This window comes from Amblyraja radiata, chromosome 6 (assembly GCF_010909765.2).
Source record: "Amblyraja radiata isolate CabotCenter1 chromosome 6, sAmbRad1.1.pri, whole genome shotgun sequence".
NCBI lineage: Eukaryota > Metazoa > Chordata > Chondrichthyes > Rajiformes > Rajidae > Amblyraja > Amblyraja radiata.
The window spans coordinates 20,250,126-20,270,118 of record NC_045961.1 but is presented as its reverse complement, the minus strand read 5'-3'; the positions used below and the strand labels follow the sequence as shown (position 1 = coordinate 20,270,118).

Sequence of the window (19,993 nt, the reverse complement as noted above, 5' to 3'; positions counted from 1 at the left end):
CTCCTACTGGAACCTCAGTCCCCTACTATTTCCGGGAGATTGGTTCTGTCTTCACTAAGGAAGACAGAACCAAAGTACTCATTTAACTGTTCTGCCATTTCCTTGTTTCCCATTATAAATTCACCGGTCTCTTACTCTAAGGGACCTACATTCGTCTTCACTAATCTTTTCCTTTTTACATACCTAAAGAAACTTTAAGTCAGTTTTTATATTACCTGCAAGCTTTCTTTCATGCTCTTTCCCCCCCTACAAAAAGTCGTAAACACTGCCCAGTCCATCATCGGCTCTGACCTTCCTTCCATCGAGGGGATTTATCGCAGTCGCTGCCTCAAAAAGGCTGGCAGTATCATCAAAGACCCTCACCATCCTGGCCACACACTCATCTCCTTGCTACCTTCAGGTAGAAGGTACAGGAGCCTGAAGACTGCAACAACCAGGTTCAGGAATAGCTACTTCCCCTCAGCCGTCAGGCTATTAAACCTGGCTCGGACAAAACTCTGATTATTAGCAACCACTTTCTGTTATTTGCACTACCGGTTTATTTATTCATGTGTGTATATATTTATATCATGGTATATGGACACATTTATCTGTTTTGTAGTAAATGCCTACTATTTTCTGTGTGCTTAAGCAAAGCAAGAATTTCATTGTCCTATACAGGGACACATGACAATAAACTCACTTGAACTTGAACTTAATGAACCCCTTTGTCCTCCTCTGTTGAGTTCTAAATTACTCCCAGTCCTCTGGTTTGCCGCTTCTTCTGGCCAATTTGCATGTCTCTTCCTTGGCTTTAAAACTATCCTTGATTTCCCTCGTCAGCCACGGCTGAGCCGCCTTCCCAGTTTTATTTTTTCGCCAGACAGGGATGAACGATTTATGGAGTTCATCCATGCGGACTTTAAATCTTCGCCATTGCATCTCCATTGTCAACCCTTTAAGTATAATTTGCCAATCTATCCTAGCTAATTCCACTAATTCCTTCAAAGTCTCTTTTAGTCAAGTTTAGGACCCTAGTCTGACGTGTGACTCTCCATCCTAATGCAGCATTCCACCATATTATGGTCACTGGTGCCCAAGGGGCTTTGCCCTCTAGTCGGTTCCTCTACATATTGGTTACAAACCCTATCCTGTATACATTCCAGGAAATCCTCCTCCTCGGCGCTGCTATCAATCCATATGTAGATTAAAGTCGCCCATGATAAAAGCTGAACCTTTGCTACATGCATCCCTAATTTTCTGCTTGATTCTATCCCCAACCTCACCACTGCTGTTTGGTGGTCTGTATACAACTCCAACAAGAGTTTTCTGCGCTTGGGCTATTTCGCAGTTCTACCCATACCAATTCTAGAGCATCCAAGCTAATGTCTCTCCTTGCTACTGCATTAATCTCCTCTTTAACCAGCAATTCCACCGCACCTCCTCTTCCTTTCTGTCTATCCTTCCTGAATATCAAATACCCCTGCATGTTTAGCTCCCAGCCTTGGTCACCCTGGAGCCATGTCTCTGTAATTCCAACTATATCATATCCCTTAAGGACCTGTCCCACCAGCATGCGATTGCATGCGTCTAGCGCGACCAAACGTGGTCACTTGAGGCGTACGGCCTCACGGGGCCTGTCCCAATTCGAACCACGGAGGCGTATGGAGTTGTGCGGGGCTGGTCCCGACATCATACTCACCAATCAGCTGGGCAGGAGGCGGGCCGACTGAATTTTGACGTCGCACGGCGTCGGGCGGTGTCCTCATCACGCAACGGCACGCCGGTCGGTGACGTCATCGCACAACGCCACGCGCTCGGCGTACGCCGTAAAGACGCTGCGTACGATGTCAAGACGCTACGTACGCCCGTCGAGACGCTGCATACACCCTCAATGCGCCTGCGGGCTGACAGGCCGTTGGCGCGCGGGATTTTCGGACAGTGCAAGATTTTTGGAGCCCCGCGCGATGTCGGGACCAGCCCCGCACAACTCCATACGCCTCTGCCGATCGAAGTGGGACCGGCCCCGCGAGGCCGTACGCCTCATGCGACCACGCTTGGTCGCGCTAGACGCATGCTGGTGGGACAGGCCCTTTAACTACTAACTGCACATTCAATTCATCCACATTATGAATGCTCCTCGCATTAAGGCACAAAAGCTTTCAAGTTTGTTTTTCTTATCTCCCTTCTACCTTTTATTTCTGTCCTCCTTTTATGGCCCTCCATCTCCTTGCCTTGGTTCCCATCCCCCTGCCCTGTTAGTTTAAACGTGGCCTTTACTACACTCTCTTTCCCGTTAGCTGCACGGATACACGTCTACGTTGTTGACTCCACCCCCCCACTGTTTAGTTTAAACCCACCCTGTAGCAAACCTGCCTGGCAGAAGTCGGTCCCCTTCCAATTAAGGTGCAACCCGTCCCATTTGCACAGGTCACCCCTGCAAGCATCAAGATCAGTTGGAGGTCATTTTTGTAGTTAGTTCAGTTAGTTTATTGTCACGTGTAGAGGTACAGTGTAAAGCTTGTTGTTGCGTGCTAACCAGTCAGCAGAATGACCATACATGATTACAACCAATCCATTTACAGTGTATAGATACATGATATGGGAACAACGTTTAGTGCAAGGTGCAGCCAGCAAGGATAGTCCGAGGGACATCAAACACATTAACGATGGAGAAACTTTGCGTCGTTCTGCATTGATGAATTCCACTAAAAGTAGCACAAGCCTAAACAAGCACCACCAGGCCATATTTTTGGCTAATCTGCAATTTTCATTGAGTAACACCAAGAAGAGCAGTACAAGGTACAAAACCATAAGATATTGAAGCAGAATCAGGCCATTCTGCCCATCGAGTCACAGGGAAAACAGTTGACATGATTGTCACAAATGGAAACATAGTGGGTTGGCAACAGATCCAATCCATTCCACCCTAAATAAATCATTCCACCCTAAGTAAATAATAATAATAATATATTTTATTGCCATTGCACGTCAGTGCAACGAGATTTAGTATGCAGCTCCAACCGATGAAAAAGAAAAGTAAAATAAATAAATAAGCTGTGTGTCGTGACCATCCGAGGGAGACAGTCCATGGGGGATGGGGGGCACTCAGCAGGGCCGGTTCAGAGCCGCTATAGCTCTTGGAATAAAGCTGTTTCTGAGTCTGGAGGTTCGGGCGTAGAAGGCCTTGTAACGTCTGCTGGAGGGAAGTAGTTCAAACAGTCCGTTACAGGGGTGTGATGAGTCTTTATGGATGCTGACGGCCTTCCTGAGGCACCGTGTGTGGTAGATGCCCTCCAAGGCTGGTAGCTCTGACCCAATGATCCTCTGTGCTCTGTGGACGACGCGCTGAAGAGCTCTCCTCTCCGCCTCCGTGCAGCTGAGATACCACACAGAGATGCCATACGTTAATATGCTCTCTGTGGTGCAGCGGTAGAACGTTGTCAGCAGATGTTGGGGCAGACCAGTCTTTTTTAATGTCCTCAGGAAGAACAGTCGTTGCTGTGCCTTCTTGACCAGCGCAGCGGTGTTGGTGGACCATGTGAGGTCCTCTGAAATTTGAGTGCCCAGAAACTTAAAGCTGGACACTCTCTCCACACTTTCCCCGTAAATGGAGATTGGGGCGTATTCTCCATTATGGGACCTCCTGAAGTCAATAATCAGCTCCTTGGTCTTGGAGGTGTTTAGTGACAAGTTGTTACGTGTGCACCAGTCCGCCAGGTTCTGCACCTCCGCCCTGTATTTTGTTTCATCACTGTTGGTGATCAGCCCAATCACTGTTGTGTCGTCTGCAAACTTCACGATGGTGTTGGTGTCGAATGCAGGAACACAGTCGTGAGTGAAGAGGGAGTAGAGCATGGGGCTTAGTACACAGCCCTGTGGTGTGCCGGTGCTCAGGGTGATAGTGGAGGACAGGTGCGGGCCCAGTCTCACTGCCCACTAATCATGACAGACATTAAAGCACCATAACTCAGCAGGTCAGGCACCATCTCTGGAGAAAAGGGATAGGTGACGTTTCTGGTCAAGACCATCTTCAGACACATAAATCATGCTTGGTTTGTACATAACTTCCTCAGTTCCACTTTTTCAATACAATTATCATAAAAACATTATCAACATCATTCTTGAACATTTCATTTGATCAAACACCAAAGCTAGTTTTGGGCAAAGCCAATTCTAGATTTCCATTGGAGACACAATGAACTGCAGATGCTGGAACCTCAAGTGCTGGAGTAACTCAGCAGATTAGGCAGCATCACATCACGACATGAATAGGTTGGTAACCTTCAACAAATGGGCCTGAAGATAGGTGCCAACCCAAAATGTCGCCTATCCATGACCTCTGAAGATGCTGCCGAGCTGCCGAGTTGGTGTTTTAATCTAGATTTCCATTAATGATTCTGCTCAAATGCCACTTCCTGATAGTTGAATTTTAAGATCATGTTTTCCAGTTCAAGTCGAGTGCTTAATTGTCATATGCACCAGGAACAATGAAATTCTTCTTTGCTGCATTTTTACAGGTACATTAGTGCAACGACACAACCAATAAGCACACAATAAGCAATAGTACAGTAAATTATCAGTAGTGCTAAAGCACTGGAGTTTAGAAGGATGAGGGGGTTCTTATAGAAACATATAAAATTATTAAAGGACTGGTCATGCTAGATGCAGGAAAGATTTTCCCAATGTTGGGCAAGTCCAGAACCAGGGGCCACAGTCTTAGAATAAAGGGGAGGTCATTTAAGACTGAGGTGAGAAAAAACGTTTTCTCCCAAAGAGTTGTGAATTTATGGAATTCCCTGCCACAGAGGGCAGTGGAGGCCAAATCACTGGATGGATTTAAGAGAGCGTTAGATAGAGCTCTAGGGTCTAGTGGAGTCAAGGGATATGGTGAGAAGGCAGGCACGGGTTATTGATACGGGACGATCAGCCATGATCACAATGAATGACGGTGCTGGTTCGAAGGGCCGAATGGCCTCCTCCTGCACCTATTTTCTATGTTTCTATGCTAGGCAACATACCACAATTATGTAAACCCAAGTACAAGTAAACAGAGTCCACAATAGATCGGTGCTGAGGTAGGGTTGTGCTGTCTTCATCAAGAACCTGATGTTTGTTGGAAGGAAGCTGTTCTTGAAATTGGAAGTCATGGCTCTCGGGCTCCTGAACCTTCTTACAGATGGTAGCAGCGAGAGGAAAGTGTGGTCAGAATGCTGCGGGTCTTTGATGATGTTATCTATCTTTTTGATGCAGCAGTTCCTGTAGATCCCTTTAATGGTGGGGAGGTCAACACTCGTCAGGCAGCACCAACCACTTTCTGCAGCTTCCTCTGTGCTTGGCGTTTGAGTAATCGTTCCAGGCCATGATGCGACCAGTGTGCTCTCTGCCACACTTATAGAAGTTCGATAAAGTTCATCTCTCATCCCCGTGTATCCCCCCCCCCCCCCTCTTTTCCCAGGCCAACCAAGGGCAATATGTAGTAAATAGTAAACACAGGCCAACCAAGGACAACGTGTATATACCCAATGTGTATGAAAGAACTGCAGATGCTGGTTTAAACCGAAGATAGACACAAAACTCTGGAGTAACTCAGACTGAAGAAGGCTCGACCCAAAACGTCACCCATTCCTTCTCTCCAGAGATGCTGCCGGTCCCGCTAAGTTACTCCAGCATTTTGTGTCTTTCTTTGGTTTAAACCAGCATCTGCAGTTCCTTCTTATGCTTTTAAAGTTGCAGCAAGTCTTTCATTGTTCCATTCCCAGTGCTAATTACAATGAAACATTCCTGACATTAAAGCCCAGTTTCGTGCTTTCAGAAGCACTAATTCATTGATTAGAAATACAAACAAGCAACAATCTTCCTGGGAAGGTTCACAAAAAAGCTGGAGAAACTCAGCGAGTGCAGCAGCATCTATGGAGCGAAGGAAATAGGCAACATTTCGGGCCGAACCCCTTCTTCAGACTGATCTTCCTGGGAATACTTTTTAAAATGTTAAATCCAGAAAGTCACGCTGCAAAGATACTAATTTTTCAGGGTAAACCTGTTCAGCAATATATCTGATTTGACATATCAATAAAAATGTTGGTATTTAATGCGATTAAATGGTATTTAGTGTGACGTGCATAGTTATTTGCAGTTCCCAAACAAATAATTGTGTTGAATGGATCCACAAAAGCTGCATCAGTGCACCCGTGAAGGAGGGATCCTTATAGACAATAGACAACATTCGGCCCTTTGAGCCAGCACCGCCATTCAATGTGATCATGGCTGATCATCCCCAATCAGTACCTCGTTCCTGCCTTCTCCCCATATCCCCTGACTCAGCTATCTTTAAGAGCCCTATCTAGCTCTCTCTTGAAAGTGTCCAGAGAACCGGCCTCCACCGCCCTCTGACGCAGAAAATTCCACTCACAACTCTCTGTGAGAAAAAGTGTTTCCTTGTCTCCGTTCTAAATGGCTTACCCCTTATTCTTAAACTGTGGCCCCTGGTTCTGGACTCCCCCAACATCGGGAACATGTTTCCTGCCTCTAGCGTGTCCAAACCCTTAACAATCTTATATGTTTCAATAAGATCCCCTCTCATCCTTCTAAACTCCAGAGAATAAACTCTCTTGGCACTGACACCATCGGTAACCTGGTATAGAAGCCAGAGAACCGTATCCGCCAGGTTCAAAAACAATTTCTTCACAACAACCTAGGCTCTTGAACCATTCTGCACAACCCAACCCACAACCCTACCTCAGCATCAAACTATTACAGACTTTGCACCAATATGGTTCCATTACATCCTTCAGTTTTGATACTATCATGGACTGGTTTACTTGGAATTTATTATAGTTAACTGTCATTGTCCTGTTTCTTAATTAGTAAATATGACAAAAATATTACTTGAAAGAAAATATAAATAGTATAACATTTAGCAATGAAAGTGATACCAAAAGTTGGGGAACCAGATTCTCATTTGTTTCAGGGTTGATGATGATGCTCCCACTGGCCAAATAATTATACAGACAATACTGTAAATACAACCTTGCCACATGTGAAGGAGGACTGATCAATAATTTCTATCAATGGGTGAGGCAGCATTTATGGAGAGAAGGAATAGGCGACGTTTCGGGTAGAGATCCTTCTTCAGTCTGAAGAAGGAGCTCGACCCGAAATGTTGCCTATTCCTTCTCGCCATAGATGCTGCTGCACCCGCTGAGTTTCTCCAGCATTTTTGTCTCCCGTCGAATTTTCCAGCATCTGCAGTTCCTTCTTAAACATAAATAATTTATATCAAATCATCGGCAAAAAAAGCTCTATCTTCTGATTTGCACAAATATACTGGACCCATCATAGATGAATGGTGGATTACCATACTCACCACACCAATATAACGCACCTGAGAGCTCTGCCCATGGTCTCATAGTTCATGTCCGGCTTGTTTTTGTGTTTGCCCCAGAGCCTGGACACAGCCTTGGAGTCAACCAACTTGAAGATGCCTTTCTCCCTCTGAGTCCATTTGATATAGCGCGGACACGTATTCTTGTCTTGGAGCAAAGCCAAAAGGAACTCCCAGAGGTAGATTGTGTTTCCTGGAATTATTGAACAACAAATATTATGCACACAAAGCCAAATCTTCACATGCCGAGCTGCTTTGATGTGCAGTGATTGTTGCAGCCAGCCTGTTCATCTGCCCGTGATGATCAAAAATAAAGATTTACATTTATATAATCTTTGCACAATAGAAGGATATGCTGACCAATAAAGTTGTTTTTAAAGTGCAGAGTTACAAAGGAAACAGGAAAGTCAATATTCATTCAGTAAGATGGCGGTACAGTGGCGCAATGGTAGAGTTGCTGCCTTACAGCGCTCGGGACCAGAGTGAATGTGGGGAGGATGTTTCCACTAGTGGGGGAGTCTAGGACCAGAGGCCATAGCCTCAGGATAAATGGACATATCTTTAGAAAGATGAGGGGGAATTTATTTAGTCAGCGGGTGGTAAATCTGTGGAATTCAGTGCCACGGGAGGCGGTGGAGGCCAAGTAAATGGATATTTTTAAGGCGGAGATTGACAGATTTGTGATTAGTACGGGTGTCAGGGGTTATGAGGAGAAGGCAGGAGTATGGGATTGAGAGGGAAGGATGGATCAGCCATATTTGAATGATGGAGTAGACTTGATGCGCCGAATGGCCTAATTCTGCTCCTAAAATTGATTAACCTATTAGCAGTTGCAGCAGTGAATTTGTGATATATAAAAGGGGATGTTTCCGAATAGTTAACCAAAGCCAGAAGTATTTGAAAGATAAAAAATGTTGAATAGAAAGCAAGGCTATTTCTTCTCCGATGCAATAGTGCTATTAAGTATTTACTTCAGAAGTAATTTCCACAAGAAACTTCGGCCAAGTTCATTTCTGCAACCCAATTTTTTCCTCTCGCTTCTCTCACTCAGAGAATTGACATATACAGGTCTGCAGCACATTAATTGCGGGGAGGTATAGCCAAGCAAGTAAAGAGTCACAGTACACAGCAAACGTTCTTTAAAGCTGCTCAATGCTAGCCGGCTTTTGCATTGTCTGTTTCTAGCTCCCTAGATAATAATAAAACATTGGAGTTGTAAAAACAAGGCTTGATTAATCCACAGACATTAAATCAGGATAATGTATCTACATCAATGAGATGGATGTCCTATCAACAATAGTTAACTTGTAATTTTATTGGTTAACAAAAAAAGGCACCAATGTGAGACAATCTATTTGCAAACCTACTGATGTGCGACAGCATAAATAAATAATTGCCATTTATGATCAAAATGTGAGTTGCCATTGGTTTAGACACCCCACCCTGCTGTCTCTCCTTTAAGTGACAGAGCCACCATGACATACACCGATGTGGGAATGGGGTGGGGAGCAAGCCAGATCGTACACAATTCAGCCCACTCAATAACGGACTGGAGTTGTATTTGCCAACCCTGACATTAGTCTTGAGAGGGTACAGAGGTAAAAAATATATATGCATTGTTCACTGTCTGGCCAGGCAGAGAGGCCAACAAATGACCTAGTTGCTGCACCCTAATGGCGGAAGATTGGGATCCTGTGCATCAGAATGTAACTCATCTCTCCTGCCTCAATGCCTCCCACTGGCAGTGTTTGGGCAAGATGCCTATGTCACAAGGCAAAATCCCACCAGAGCAGTTACTTCCTGGCCAGGAGCTAAAGGTGTCATGGGGTGGGGAGGGGGCGGAAATTACGTGTTATGCCTAGAGGATGCACTCCAGCCTGTTCTGACTCTCAACTACTACAGTTAAGGTTTTACGACACAGTTTAAGCTTATCTGACTCCTTCACCTTGCTGAGCTCCTCAAGTAAGAATGATGGACAATGGATACAAGTAGCCCCATTATAAGTTAAATAACAACCCCTCGACTTGCTTCCTTTAAAACTGGAAGCAAGCAGATTGAAGGAGAGCTCCTGTTCTGGATTTGCTTTGCATTTTCATCTCTGACATGATACCTATTCACTCAGACTTGAGAGCCAAGGCTCAGCCTTGCATTTGTGAAGGTGCTGTTGCTGTTTACACTGGATTACCTTTGCCATTGTTTTTCCTCTTCACAGGGAAGTCTGGATTCGCCACGGGTGAAGATGGAAGAGGTGGTTTCGGTTTACGCCCTTTAAGCAAAATGTTTAGTTTCAATTAATGATGAGGCTTATTTTCCACATAAAATTATACCTTAAGTGAAAAAGAAGGATGTCGACTTGAAATTCTGAAACATTCGTCCCACTCCCCTGTGCCTGTCACTTAGCCCTGTAAAAGTTACCTTACTCAATATTTAGAGACACGAGAAACTACAGATGCTGGTATCTTGAGTCAAAAACAAGTTTCTAGACAAACTCAGTGGGTCAGGCAGCATCTATGGAGGGAAAATCGATAGACGGTGTTTTAGATCAGGACACTTCTTCAAATTGAGAATACCAAAAATGTAGACAACAGGTGCAGGAGTAGGCCATTCGGCCCTTCGATGTGATCATGGCTGATCATCCACAATCAGTACCCTATTCCTGCCTTCTCCCCATATCCCCTAACACCGCTGTCTTTTAGAGCCCTATCTAGCTCTCTCTTGAAAGTATCCAGAGAACCGGCCTCCACCACCCTTTGAGGCAGAGAATTCCACAGACTCACAACTCTCTGTGAGAAAAAGTGTTTCCTCGTCTCCCTTCTAAATGGCTTACCCCTTATTCTTAAACTGTGGCCCCTGGTTCTGGACTCCCCCAACATCGGGAACATGTTTCCTGCCTCTCGCGTGTCCAAACCCTTAACAATCCTATACGTTTCAATAAGATACCCTCTCATCCTTCTAAACCCCAGAGTGTACAAGCCCAGCTGCTCCATTCTCTCAGCATATGACAGTCTCGCCATCCCAGGAATTAATCTTGTAAACCTATGCTGCACTCCCTCAATAGCAAGAATGTCTTTCCTCAAATTAGGGGACCAAAACTGCACACAATACTCCAGGTACTCGAAGGCCCAAATGGCCTACTCCTGCACCTATTGTCTATTGTGTGGTCTAATTTCATTATGAAAGCTAAAGAATTTGCTTCCATCTCACTCCTAGGAAGTGTACTTCAGATCACAACAAATCAGCCATGGATAATTTTTCCCAATTCTTTATTCCTTAGAATATTTTCTTCCTCAAGAATATTCTAACATCCGGTGTGTCATGTAGAGCTTGAACATCCTCCCCAGGATCTCATGGGTCCATTGATTAATTATCTGCATCGCAGGTAGGTAACAGCTCTGCCCAAGACAGGAAGGCTCTGCAGAGTAGTGCGTTCGGCCGAACGCACCATGGGAACTGCACTCACCCCCCTGCAGGACCTGTACACCAGGAGGTGCAGATCCAGAGCCAGCAACACAATGAGGGACCCCTACCACCCCAGCAACAGACTGTTCCAGCTGCTACAGTCAGGCAAGCGCCTCCACTGTCACGCTGTGAAAACAGAGAGGATGATGCGGAGTTTCTTCCCACAGGCCATCAGGACTGTAAATTCTTATCTCACCAGGGACTAATTTACTAATTTGCTGTTGTGTTGTGTCTTTTAAAAAAAAAAAAAAATTTCTAAAATAGTTCTGTTCTATTCTGTTCTGTTGTTTTTGCACAATCCGCAGGCATTGCCACTTTCATTTTACTGCACATCTTGTGTGTATGTGACAAACTTGACTTGACTAGAACAATCTGGAGGAGTTAATGGGAATGAGAGTGAGAAAAGGTTACTGGGAAACTAAATCGGGAAAATGGGAGTGGTGAGAATGCTCTCGAGAGCTAGCACTCAGAGGGTCAAGAGGGTCAACAGCTAGCACTACAAAATTGTCCTCAATTCATATTGGCAGACTGGACATTAGTTCTGACAGCGGGACAGGCAGCATCTCCAGAGAGAAGGAATGGGTGACGTTTAGGCTCGACCCGAAACTTCACCCATTCCTTCTCTCCAGAGATGCTGCCTGTCCCGCTGAGTTACTCCAGCATTTTGTGTCCATCTTCGATTTAAACCAGCATCTGCAGTTCTTTCCTATACATAGTTCTGACAGCTACCGAATGGCAATTGTTTCTGTTTAAAAACAATGCCTAAATTTGACCTACGTAACATCCCATTATAAATAAATACAGCCTCTCTTACTTAAAAATAGCTTGTTCATTGCAATGATATGGTTGGTCATAAAAATTATTCAGGACATTTCCTCAATGTTAATAGCTCTAATAATAACAGTGCTGTCAATTTACATTTGTGCAAACGAACAGCTGCTCATTACATCATGTTAAAAATACATCAAATATATTACAATCTGGCTACGATATCAGAAGAATCCTCCACTTTCACGACAAAAGAAAGAACATTTGTTAAAAGCAAGGTTGTTAGTGATTAATTAGAATTTGATGGCAATGGGTTTGAACACATTTGGATGTTTTCTTATGTACTGGATTTGAATTGATTTGTTTTCCTTTAACATTTTGTAAGACAGTACGGCCGTAGGACCTAAATTCCATGACAATGTTCCACACTGAGTGGGTGCCGCAATCATATCACTAAAGTCACTTCCTTCATATGCCAGCAAGTTTGTAGCAAGTTATTTTTAAAGCAGATTACTGATACTCAGTGGAACTCAGTTGACATCAGCCATTCATTTATAGCATGTCCTAACTACTTTGGCATACACAGTTCCTCATTCTCCATGTGTAGGAGGGAACTGTTGTAAAGTTTGTAACTTGGTCAGCGCTGTAGGTGGCTGCTATTTGTATACATTGGGTAGGCAGCGAAGAATTTCACTGTGCCTAGTCACATGTGACAATAAAGTATTCCATTCCATTCCAACTGCAGATGCTGGTTTAAAATGAAGATTAGACACAAAATGCTATAGTCACTCAGCAGGACAGGCAGCCCCACTGGAGAGAAGGATAGGGTGGCATTTTGGGATGGGACCCTTTTTTTTTTTTAAAGAGTCTTTCAGTCTGAGGAAAGGTTGACCCGAAACGTCACCCATTCCTTCTCTCCCTGCCTGTCCCAGCTGAGTTACTCCAGCATTTTATGTCTATCCCCATTCTCCACATCGTTTCCAAGCCTTGTGGCTGCGGCTGCGGGCGGCGCTGGATTTGGAGCGCCGCGGGGCCTGGGATCGAGTTCGCCGGGGTCGGAGCTCCAACCGGCGCTGCCCAAGGACTACAAAGGCAGCCGCTCCAAACTTTCCAAGCCGCTGAGGAATGTTTCACCCGATGCCGGAGTTCCATCTTCACGGCAAGAGGGTCCTGAAAATTATCGAACTGGCTGCAAGGCCACAAATGGGCCCTGACCTCGGGTGTTTCACAGAGGAAGAGGACTTAACTTTCTGGTGCTTTTCCCCACAGTGGAAAATTTTGATTCTGCTGTGGGGGGACATTTGTGTTGAACTCTATAATGTGTTGTGTCCATTTTCTTTATTTTTTTAACCTTTTTCTATGGTTTGTATGGAAACTTATTATCTATTTTATGTAAAGCACTTTGGTGTCAATGCGAGTTGACTTAAAACGTGCTATATAAATAAAACTTACTTACTTACTTGTGCTCCTTCCCAGCATGTCCATCACAATATACAGAGCAATGTCAAGTACACTATTGATGGAAACTGTACATGCTATAGTGATTTATGTTCTCCCAAAGACTAATACACAATTCTGCAATAACAATGTGTTTGATATTGAGCAATACGACCAACACAAAAGTAATATTGTTCCTGCTTTCAGACAAAATAAATCTATTTAAGAGAAATAACAACAGCCTTACATATAACAGGTAGATTAAAAGCAGAGCGTTACTACGTTGCACCACACACAGCATAGCACTAAGAGGCAGTTTTCTTTGACTATCAATCAGATTAGGGATGAAAGCCTCTGGTTCAAAATCTTATTCAAGTGCGACTTCTGAGATCATATTCGCGGTTATGATGGGTTTTGTAATTATTTAGGGTTCAAGTCAAAAGTGACTTTTACCACAATTTCCATGAACACAATATCTAAGTATAGTCACATGTTAAAATGCACTTCTCTGTTTTGTACTTAGCACAAAACAAATATTTGTTAATCCCAGGATTTCATGCAAACAAGGACATCTTTCCTCATGATCCTGATTATCTTAAACTCCGCAGGAAATTTGCAACTTGAATAATTTCCAAATTCATTACAAGGGACTGCTGGGAGGAAGTTTGGCTGGCATGGGATGGGAGAATGTGGTCACATGTGCTGGTTTACAAAGAGAGAGATAGTGCTGGCGTTACACAGCGGGCTGCGCAGCATCTCTGGTGAACACGGATAGGTAACCTTTTGGGTCAGGACCTTTCTCCAGACTGATTGTGGGGGAGAGTGGTGGAGTAAGCTGGAGGAGAGGAGGAGCAGGACAAAGAGCTTGACAAGTGATAGGTGGATACAGGTGAGGAGGAGTTTTGTTAGGCAGATGGTTGGACGAAGGTCAGAGAAGAGAAGATGAACTTAGATGAGGAGACGAAAAGATGTACAGAGATAAGGATTGACAAGCCAGAATTGTGAAGCCAGAGGATGGGATATGGGTAGAAGGGGAGGGGGAAAGGAGATGAACATCATTGTGTGGAAGATTACAATTCCACAAGATGGGCTGAGCAGATCAACAGGGAATTCAATGAAACTAAGGCAGAGCAACCAAGGAAGTCAAGAGAATTTTGACCTTATTTGACATTGATACAGTGCTTAATTTAATTTGCCTTAAAATGGAGCAAACCACTCATATTTGTTGCAAGAGAAAAGGGCAATGTATTAACTGAAGTGGGGCAGAGTATTGCTCCTGGGCTTTTCAAATACAGCACAGCAAGGGAAAGAGGTCAGAAGAACACAATTATTGTTGAAAAATAACACCCACTCATCTTCCATTCCTCTGGCCAAAAGTAAAATAATGAATACAAAGGAACAAATCAAGAGCTTTGGAATTGTTTCATAGCACATTGAAGTTATTTACAGTTTCACATAAATCTAGTGGAGAAGGCTGCAGGCATAGTGTAAGAAAGAACTGCAGATGCTGGTTTAAATCGAAGGTAGACACAAAATGCTGGAGGAACTCAGCGGCTGAGTTCCTCATCTCAGGAGAAGGAATGGGTGACGTTTCGGGTCGAGACCCTTCTTCAGACTGATGTCAGGGGAGGGGGTGGGACAAAGATAGAATGCAGGTGGAGACAGTAAGACTGGTGGGAGAACTGGGAAGGGCAAGCGGATGGAGAGAGAGAGAGCAAGGGCTGTCTGAAGTTAGAGAAGTTAATATTCATACTGCTGGGGTCTAAACTACCCAAGCAAAATATGAGGTGCTGTTCCTCCAATTTGCGGTGGGCATCACTCTGACAATGGACAGAAAGGTCAGATTGGGAATGGGAGAGGGAGTTGAAGTGCTGAGCAACTGGGAGATCAGGTAGATTAAGGCGGACTGAGCGGAGGTGTTCAGTGAAACGATCGCCGAACCTGTGCTTGGTATCGTCGATATCGTCGAGAAGATGATACCTGGAACAGCGGATACAGTAGATGAGGTTGGAGGAGGTGCAAGTGAACCTCTGCCTCACCTGGAAAGACTGTTTGAATCCTTGGATGGAGTCGAGTGGGAAGGTAAAGGGACAGGTGTTCCATCTCCTGCGGTTGCAGGGGAAAGTACCTGGGGAGGGGGTAGTTTGGGTGGGAAGGGACGAGTTGACCAGGCCGTTTCGGAGGGAACGGTCTCTGCAGAAAGGGGTGGAGATGGGAAGATGTAGCCAGTAGTGGGATCCCGTTGGAGGTGGCAAAAATGTTGGAGGACTATATGTTGCATGCGACGGCTGATGGGGTGGAAGGCGAGGACAAGGAGGACTCTGTCCTTGTTACAAATGGGGGGAAAGGGGAGTAAAAGTGGAGCTGTGGAATATCAAGGAGACCCTAGTGAGAACCTCATCTATAATGGAAGTGGGGAACCCCCATTTCCTAAAGAATGAGGACATCTCCGATGCCCTGGTATGGAACACCTCATCCTGGGCGCAGATGCGGCGTAGACGGAGGAATTGGGAGTAGGGGGAATAAAGTCTTTACAGGAAGCAGGGTGGGTAGAAGTGTAGTCAATCAAGATAGCTATGGGAGTCAGTAGGTTTGTAGTAGATGTCGGTCAATAGTCTGCTTCATGTGATGGAGACGGTGAGATCTAGAAACCAGTAGGGAGATGTCGGAGATGGTCCAAGTGAATTTGAGTGCAGGATCAAAATTAGTGGTGAAGTTGATGGAAGTCAGTGAGTTCCGCATGGGTGCAGGAGGTAGCACCAATGCAGGAATGGAGCAGAAATCGGAAACTGGGAGGATTTCTATACAAGTATGACCATTTTCAAATTGCTATATCAGAGGAGATGTAGGCCAAAAAGCTCAGCATAGATGACTGATCCGGTTTGGATAGAAGAGGCGATTCTGGCAGCAGCCATGAAGGCAATTAAAATCAGCGCACAAACTCAGCGAGGGGGTGATAAAGCCCAAGTCAAGTACTTATGTTTGGATCACATAAAGGAATAATGGATAGTTTGCAGAAACATCAGCACCACAGTCATGCTGATTTAAGTGGTCGTATATGTTGGAGGAAGTTCTTGGCCTGTTAGAAGGGGGATCCACTTGAAAGTTATAACTATTCTTTCTATAAAAGTAAGGTTCAACTATAAACAAGGTTAACTAAACACAAATTTGTATAAAGAGATGTTAATTTTGCTGCATAAGTGTGGATGCTGGAATCTTGAGCAGAAAACAAATTGCTGGATGAACTCAGTGGGTTGCCGAGTTCCTCTAGTAGTTTGCTTTTTGCAGGGGACAAATTCCTCTGGTTGCTTTGTATAGTGGTTCTATAGTTACACACATGATGGCTTATTTCAGCCAAATAGACACTTGATGCATTTTCTTTCTGCCCTTCTGCTACTCCAGCTTTCAATAAGATAACACCAGTTTTTTTTAAATATCAGCTCTACTTTCTTGCAATTAACCCCATATCACTAGATTCCCTTAATATTTAAAAACCTATCAATATATACGTCTTGAATATAATCAATGACTGAACCTCTGCATCTCACTTGGAAAAGAGCTCCAAACATTCACCATGATTGAAGACATTTCTTTGTTCCTGATGGCCAATTCTTGCACAGAGAGTGTAAAATCTTGTTCAAGACACCACGACCAGGGAAAAATAAATCATTTTTGTACTTATCCTGTCAAGACCCAGAAGAAGTTTATATTTTTTGAAGATATGATCTCTCACTCTTCTGAAGACAGCATATTGTAACTCTGCGTAAAGTCTCCATTATTAGAACCTCCCAGCTCAGGAATCAATCTGATCCTTCATTGCACTTCTCCATCCAGGTATATATCTTATCTTCGGTAGGGAGACTGGTCAAGGTATTACAGGTTTCGTCCTATCAAGGCCCAATACATGTAGAAATATAGAAAATAGGTGCTGGATTAGGCCATTCGGCCCTTCGAGCCAGCACCGCCATTCAATATGATCGTGGCTGATCATCCAAAATCAGTACGCCGTTCATAGAAACATAGAAATTAGGTGCAGGAGTAGGCCATTCGGCCCTTCGAGCCTGCACCGCCATTCAATATGATCATGGCTGATCATCCAACTCAGTATCCCGTACCTGCCTTCTCTCCATACCCTCTGATCCCCTTAGCCACAAGGACCACATCTAACTCCCTCTTAAATATAGCCAATGAACTGGCCTCGACTACCCTGTGGCAGAGAGTTCCAGAGATTCACCACTCTCTGTGTGAAAAAAGTTCTTCTCATCTCGGTTTTAAAGGATTTCCCCCTTATCCTTAAGCTGTGACCCCTTGTCCTGGACTTCCCCAACATCGGGAGCAATCTTCCTGCATCTAGCCTGTCCAACCCCTTAAGAATTTTGTAAGTTTCTATAAGATCCCCTCTCAATCTCCTAAATTCTAGAGAGTATAAACCAAGTCTATCCAGTCTTTCTTCATAAGACAGTCCTGACATCCCAGGAATCAGTCTGGTGAACCTTCCTTCTTTTCCTGCCTTCTCCCTATATCCCTTGATTCCGTCAGCCCTAAGAGCTAAATCTAACTCTCTCTTGAATACATGTTCAATAAGTTGGCATCATACAGCTCTTCAAGAGGCACAGCGACAGGCATCATAGGTAGCTTGACAGTGATTTGTACCTTAGAAGCCTGGAGATGAAGCTATGAAAGATGACAGCAAAACCCCCCCAAAAAAATACAATCCAGGCATTTTGTGCAGTTTAGTGATGGATTGGAATTCCACGACTTAGATACGGTTCATACCTTGCCAGCAAGAAGGACTGGCCCAGAATTTCCTGAAGAGTTTAATGAATCTTTCAGTGGAAAGTACCTCCAAGAGAGGCATCACCCCGGCAAGAGGCAAAGTCAGTGGATATTTTTATGGCAGAGATGGATAGATTTTTGATTAGTACGCATCAGAGGTTATGGGGAGAAGGCAGGAGAATGGGGTTAGGAAGGAGAGATAGATCAGCCATGATTGAATGGTGGAGTAGACTTGATGGGCCAAATGGTCTAATTCTACTCCTATCACTTATGACCAAACAGGGTGATAGATCTTCACTATGAATAACATCACATGGATCTGACAGAATAAGCTCAATCCTCTGAAAGGCTGATAAACAGTTGACTAAACCACAGAACCTAGTCTCATGCTTCTTAAAAAACAAAAACTGTATACTTCAAAATGTTCTGGCAATATTCAACAACAAAAAACAGGAATGAGAAAAATGCATCTTATTATCTTGTAGAAAGAATGGATTACAAAAAGAGTACATTAGATCCATTTAAAATGTTCCATCCATTATTTTGATGAATATCTTTTTATACCTTTATGACCATCATTGAAATATATTTTATTTTATCTGGTTTCACTGCTTGCTCTTCAAATTCAGTTATGACACAAAGGAGTTTTGAACAGGCAGAAACACCATTATATTGCATCAAGTTATTCACAATATAAAATGGCAAATTTTACTTATTAAAGGTTGAATGGAGAAGTCAAACAATGTCCTGTGATTGGAATTGTGACAATTCCATTTATAAAGTTCTATTAGCCAGATAATGAAAATCCAAACTAAGTCTCTCTAACCTTGTTTTCAGGATAGAAAAATATGATTCTCTGCTTGAGATGAGGAAACATTGAAGAAACAAAAACAAATTGGTAGCATGAATGTCCGTGGTGATGAAGTGCTTTGCGATTGTTTGGTTATGGTGCATATCAACTATCTTAGCATGAATTTACTATTTGCCTACCACAATAGTTCATTATGGAATGTGATCTTTCTCGCTCTCCACTCTGCACTGGGCCACTTGGACAATAAAAACACATACGGCTGTTGGTCATCGACCATCAACCACTCCAAACTTGTTGGCAAGCGCCGGGAACTGGATCTCTTTACAACTGGATCCTCGACTTCCTCATCAACGGAACACAATCGGTACAAGTTGGCAGCAGCACCTTCTCCTCGATAGTCATCAAAGCAGGTGCATCTCGAGGCTGTGTGCTCAGTCCCCTGCTCTACTCGCTCTATACCCTTGACCATGTAGCCAGACATAGTTCAAACTCCATCTTTAAATTTGAATGAATATGTTTATTGGCTAAGTGTGTACACATACAAGGAATTTGCTTTGGTGCTCCGCTCACAAGTAACTACACGACATACAGTAACAATTAAGAATGACACATAAAACATTAAACATTAATAATAAGACATTATAGTTTAAACATGTGAATGAAATAAAATACCAGAGCAAAAGGAAGCTACAGAATTTTGGTTATTGAGTCGAGCTACTGCTCGTGGAAAAAAAGCTGTTTTTAATGTCTGGCTGTGGCGGCTTTGACAGTCCGGAGTCGCCTTCCAGAGGGAAATGCTTCAAAGAGTTGGTGGCCAGGTTGAGAGGGGTTAGAGATTATTTTACCCGCTCACTTCCTGGCCCTTGCAGTGTACAGTTCGTCAATGGAGGGAAGGTTGCAGCCAATAACCTTCTCAGCCGATTGGACGATTCGCTGCAGCCACCGGATGTCGTGCTTGATGGTTGAGCCAAACCAGACCATGATGGAGAAGGTGAGGACAGACTCTACGATGGCCGTATAGGATTGGACCATCATTGCCTGTGGCAGATTGTGCTTCCTCAGCTGCCGCAGGAAGTACATCCTCTGTTGGGCCTTTTTGACTGTGGTGTCAATGGTAGCCCCCCATTTAAGGTCCTTGGAGATGATGGTTCCAAGGAACTTAAAAGACTCCACAGATGTGACTGTGGTGTTGTTGATGGTGAGTGGGGGGAGCTGTCCTAAAGTCTACTATCAGTTCCACTGTCTTACGAGCATTGAGCTCCAGGTTGTTACGAAGGGACCAGGACACCAGCTGTGTCACTTCCTGTCTGTAGGCAGATTCCTCCCCATCCTGGATCAGTCCAATCAGGGTTGTGTCGTCCGCAAACTTGAGAAGCTTG

At 44.1% G+C, this 19,993-nt stretch overlaps 1 protein-coding gene across 7 annotated transcripts in view; it reads right to left on the bottom strand.

Moving 5' to 3' along the window:
• The window catches only part of LOC116974132 (ETS-related transcription factor Elf-1-like), a 137,992-nt gene that overhangs the window by 10,147 nt on the left and 107,852 nt on the right, over positions 1–19,993 (bottom strand). For all 7 annotated transcript variants that reach the window (XM_033022293.1, XM_033022298.1, XM_033022295.1 and 4 more), the window contains 2 exons: positions 9,549–9,629; positions 7,364–7,556 (listed from right to left, as the gene is read on the bottom strand). In XM_033022293.1, the coding sequence (XP_032878184.1) occupies positions 7,364–7,556; positions 9,549–9,629 (274 nt within the window). The remainder of the gene's footprint in view (positions 1–7,363; positions 7,557–9,548; positions 9,630–19,993) is intronic.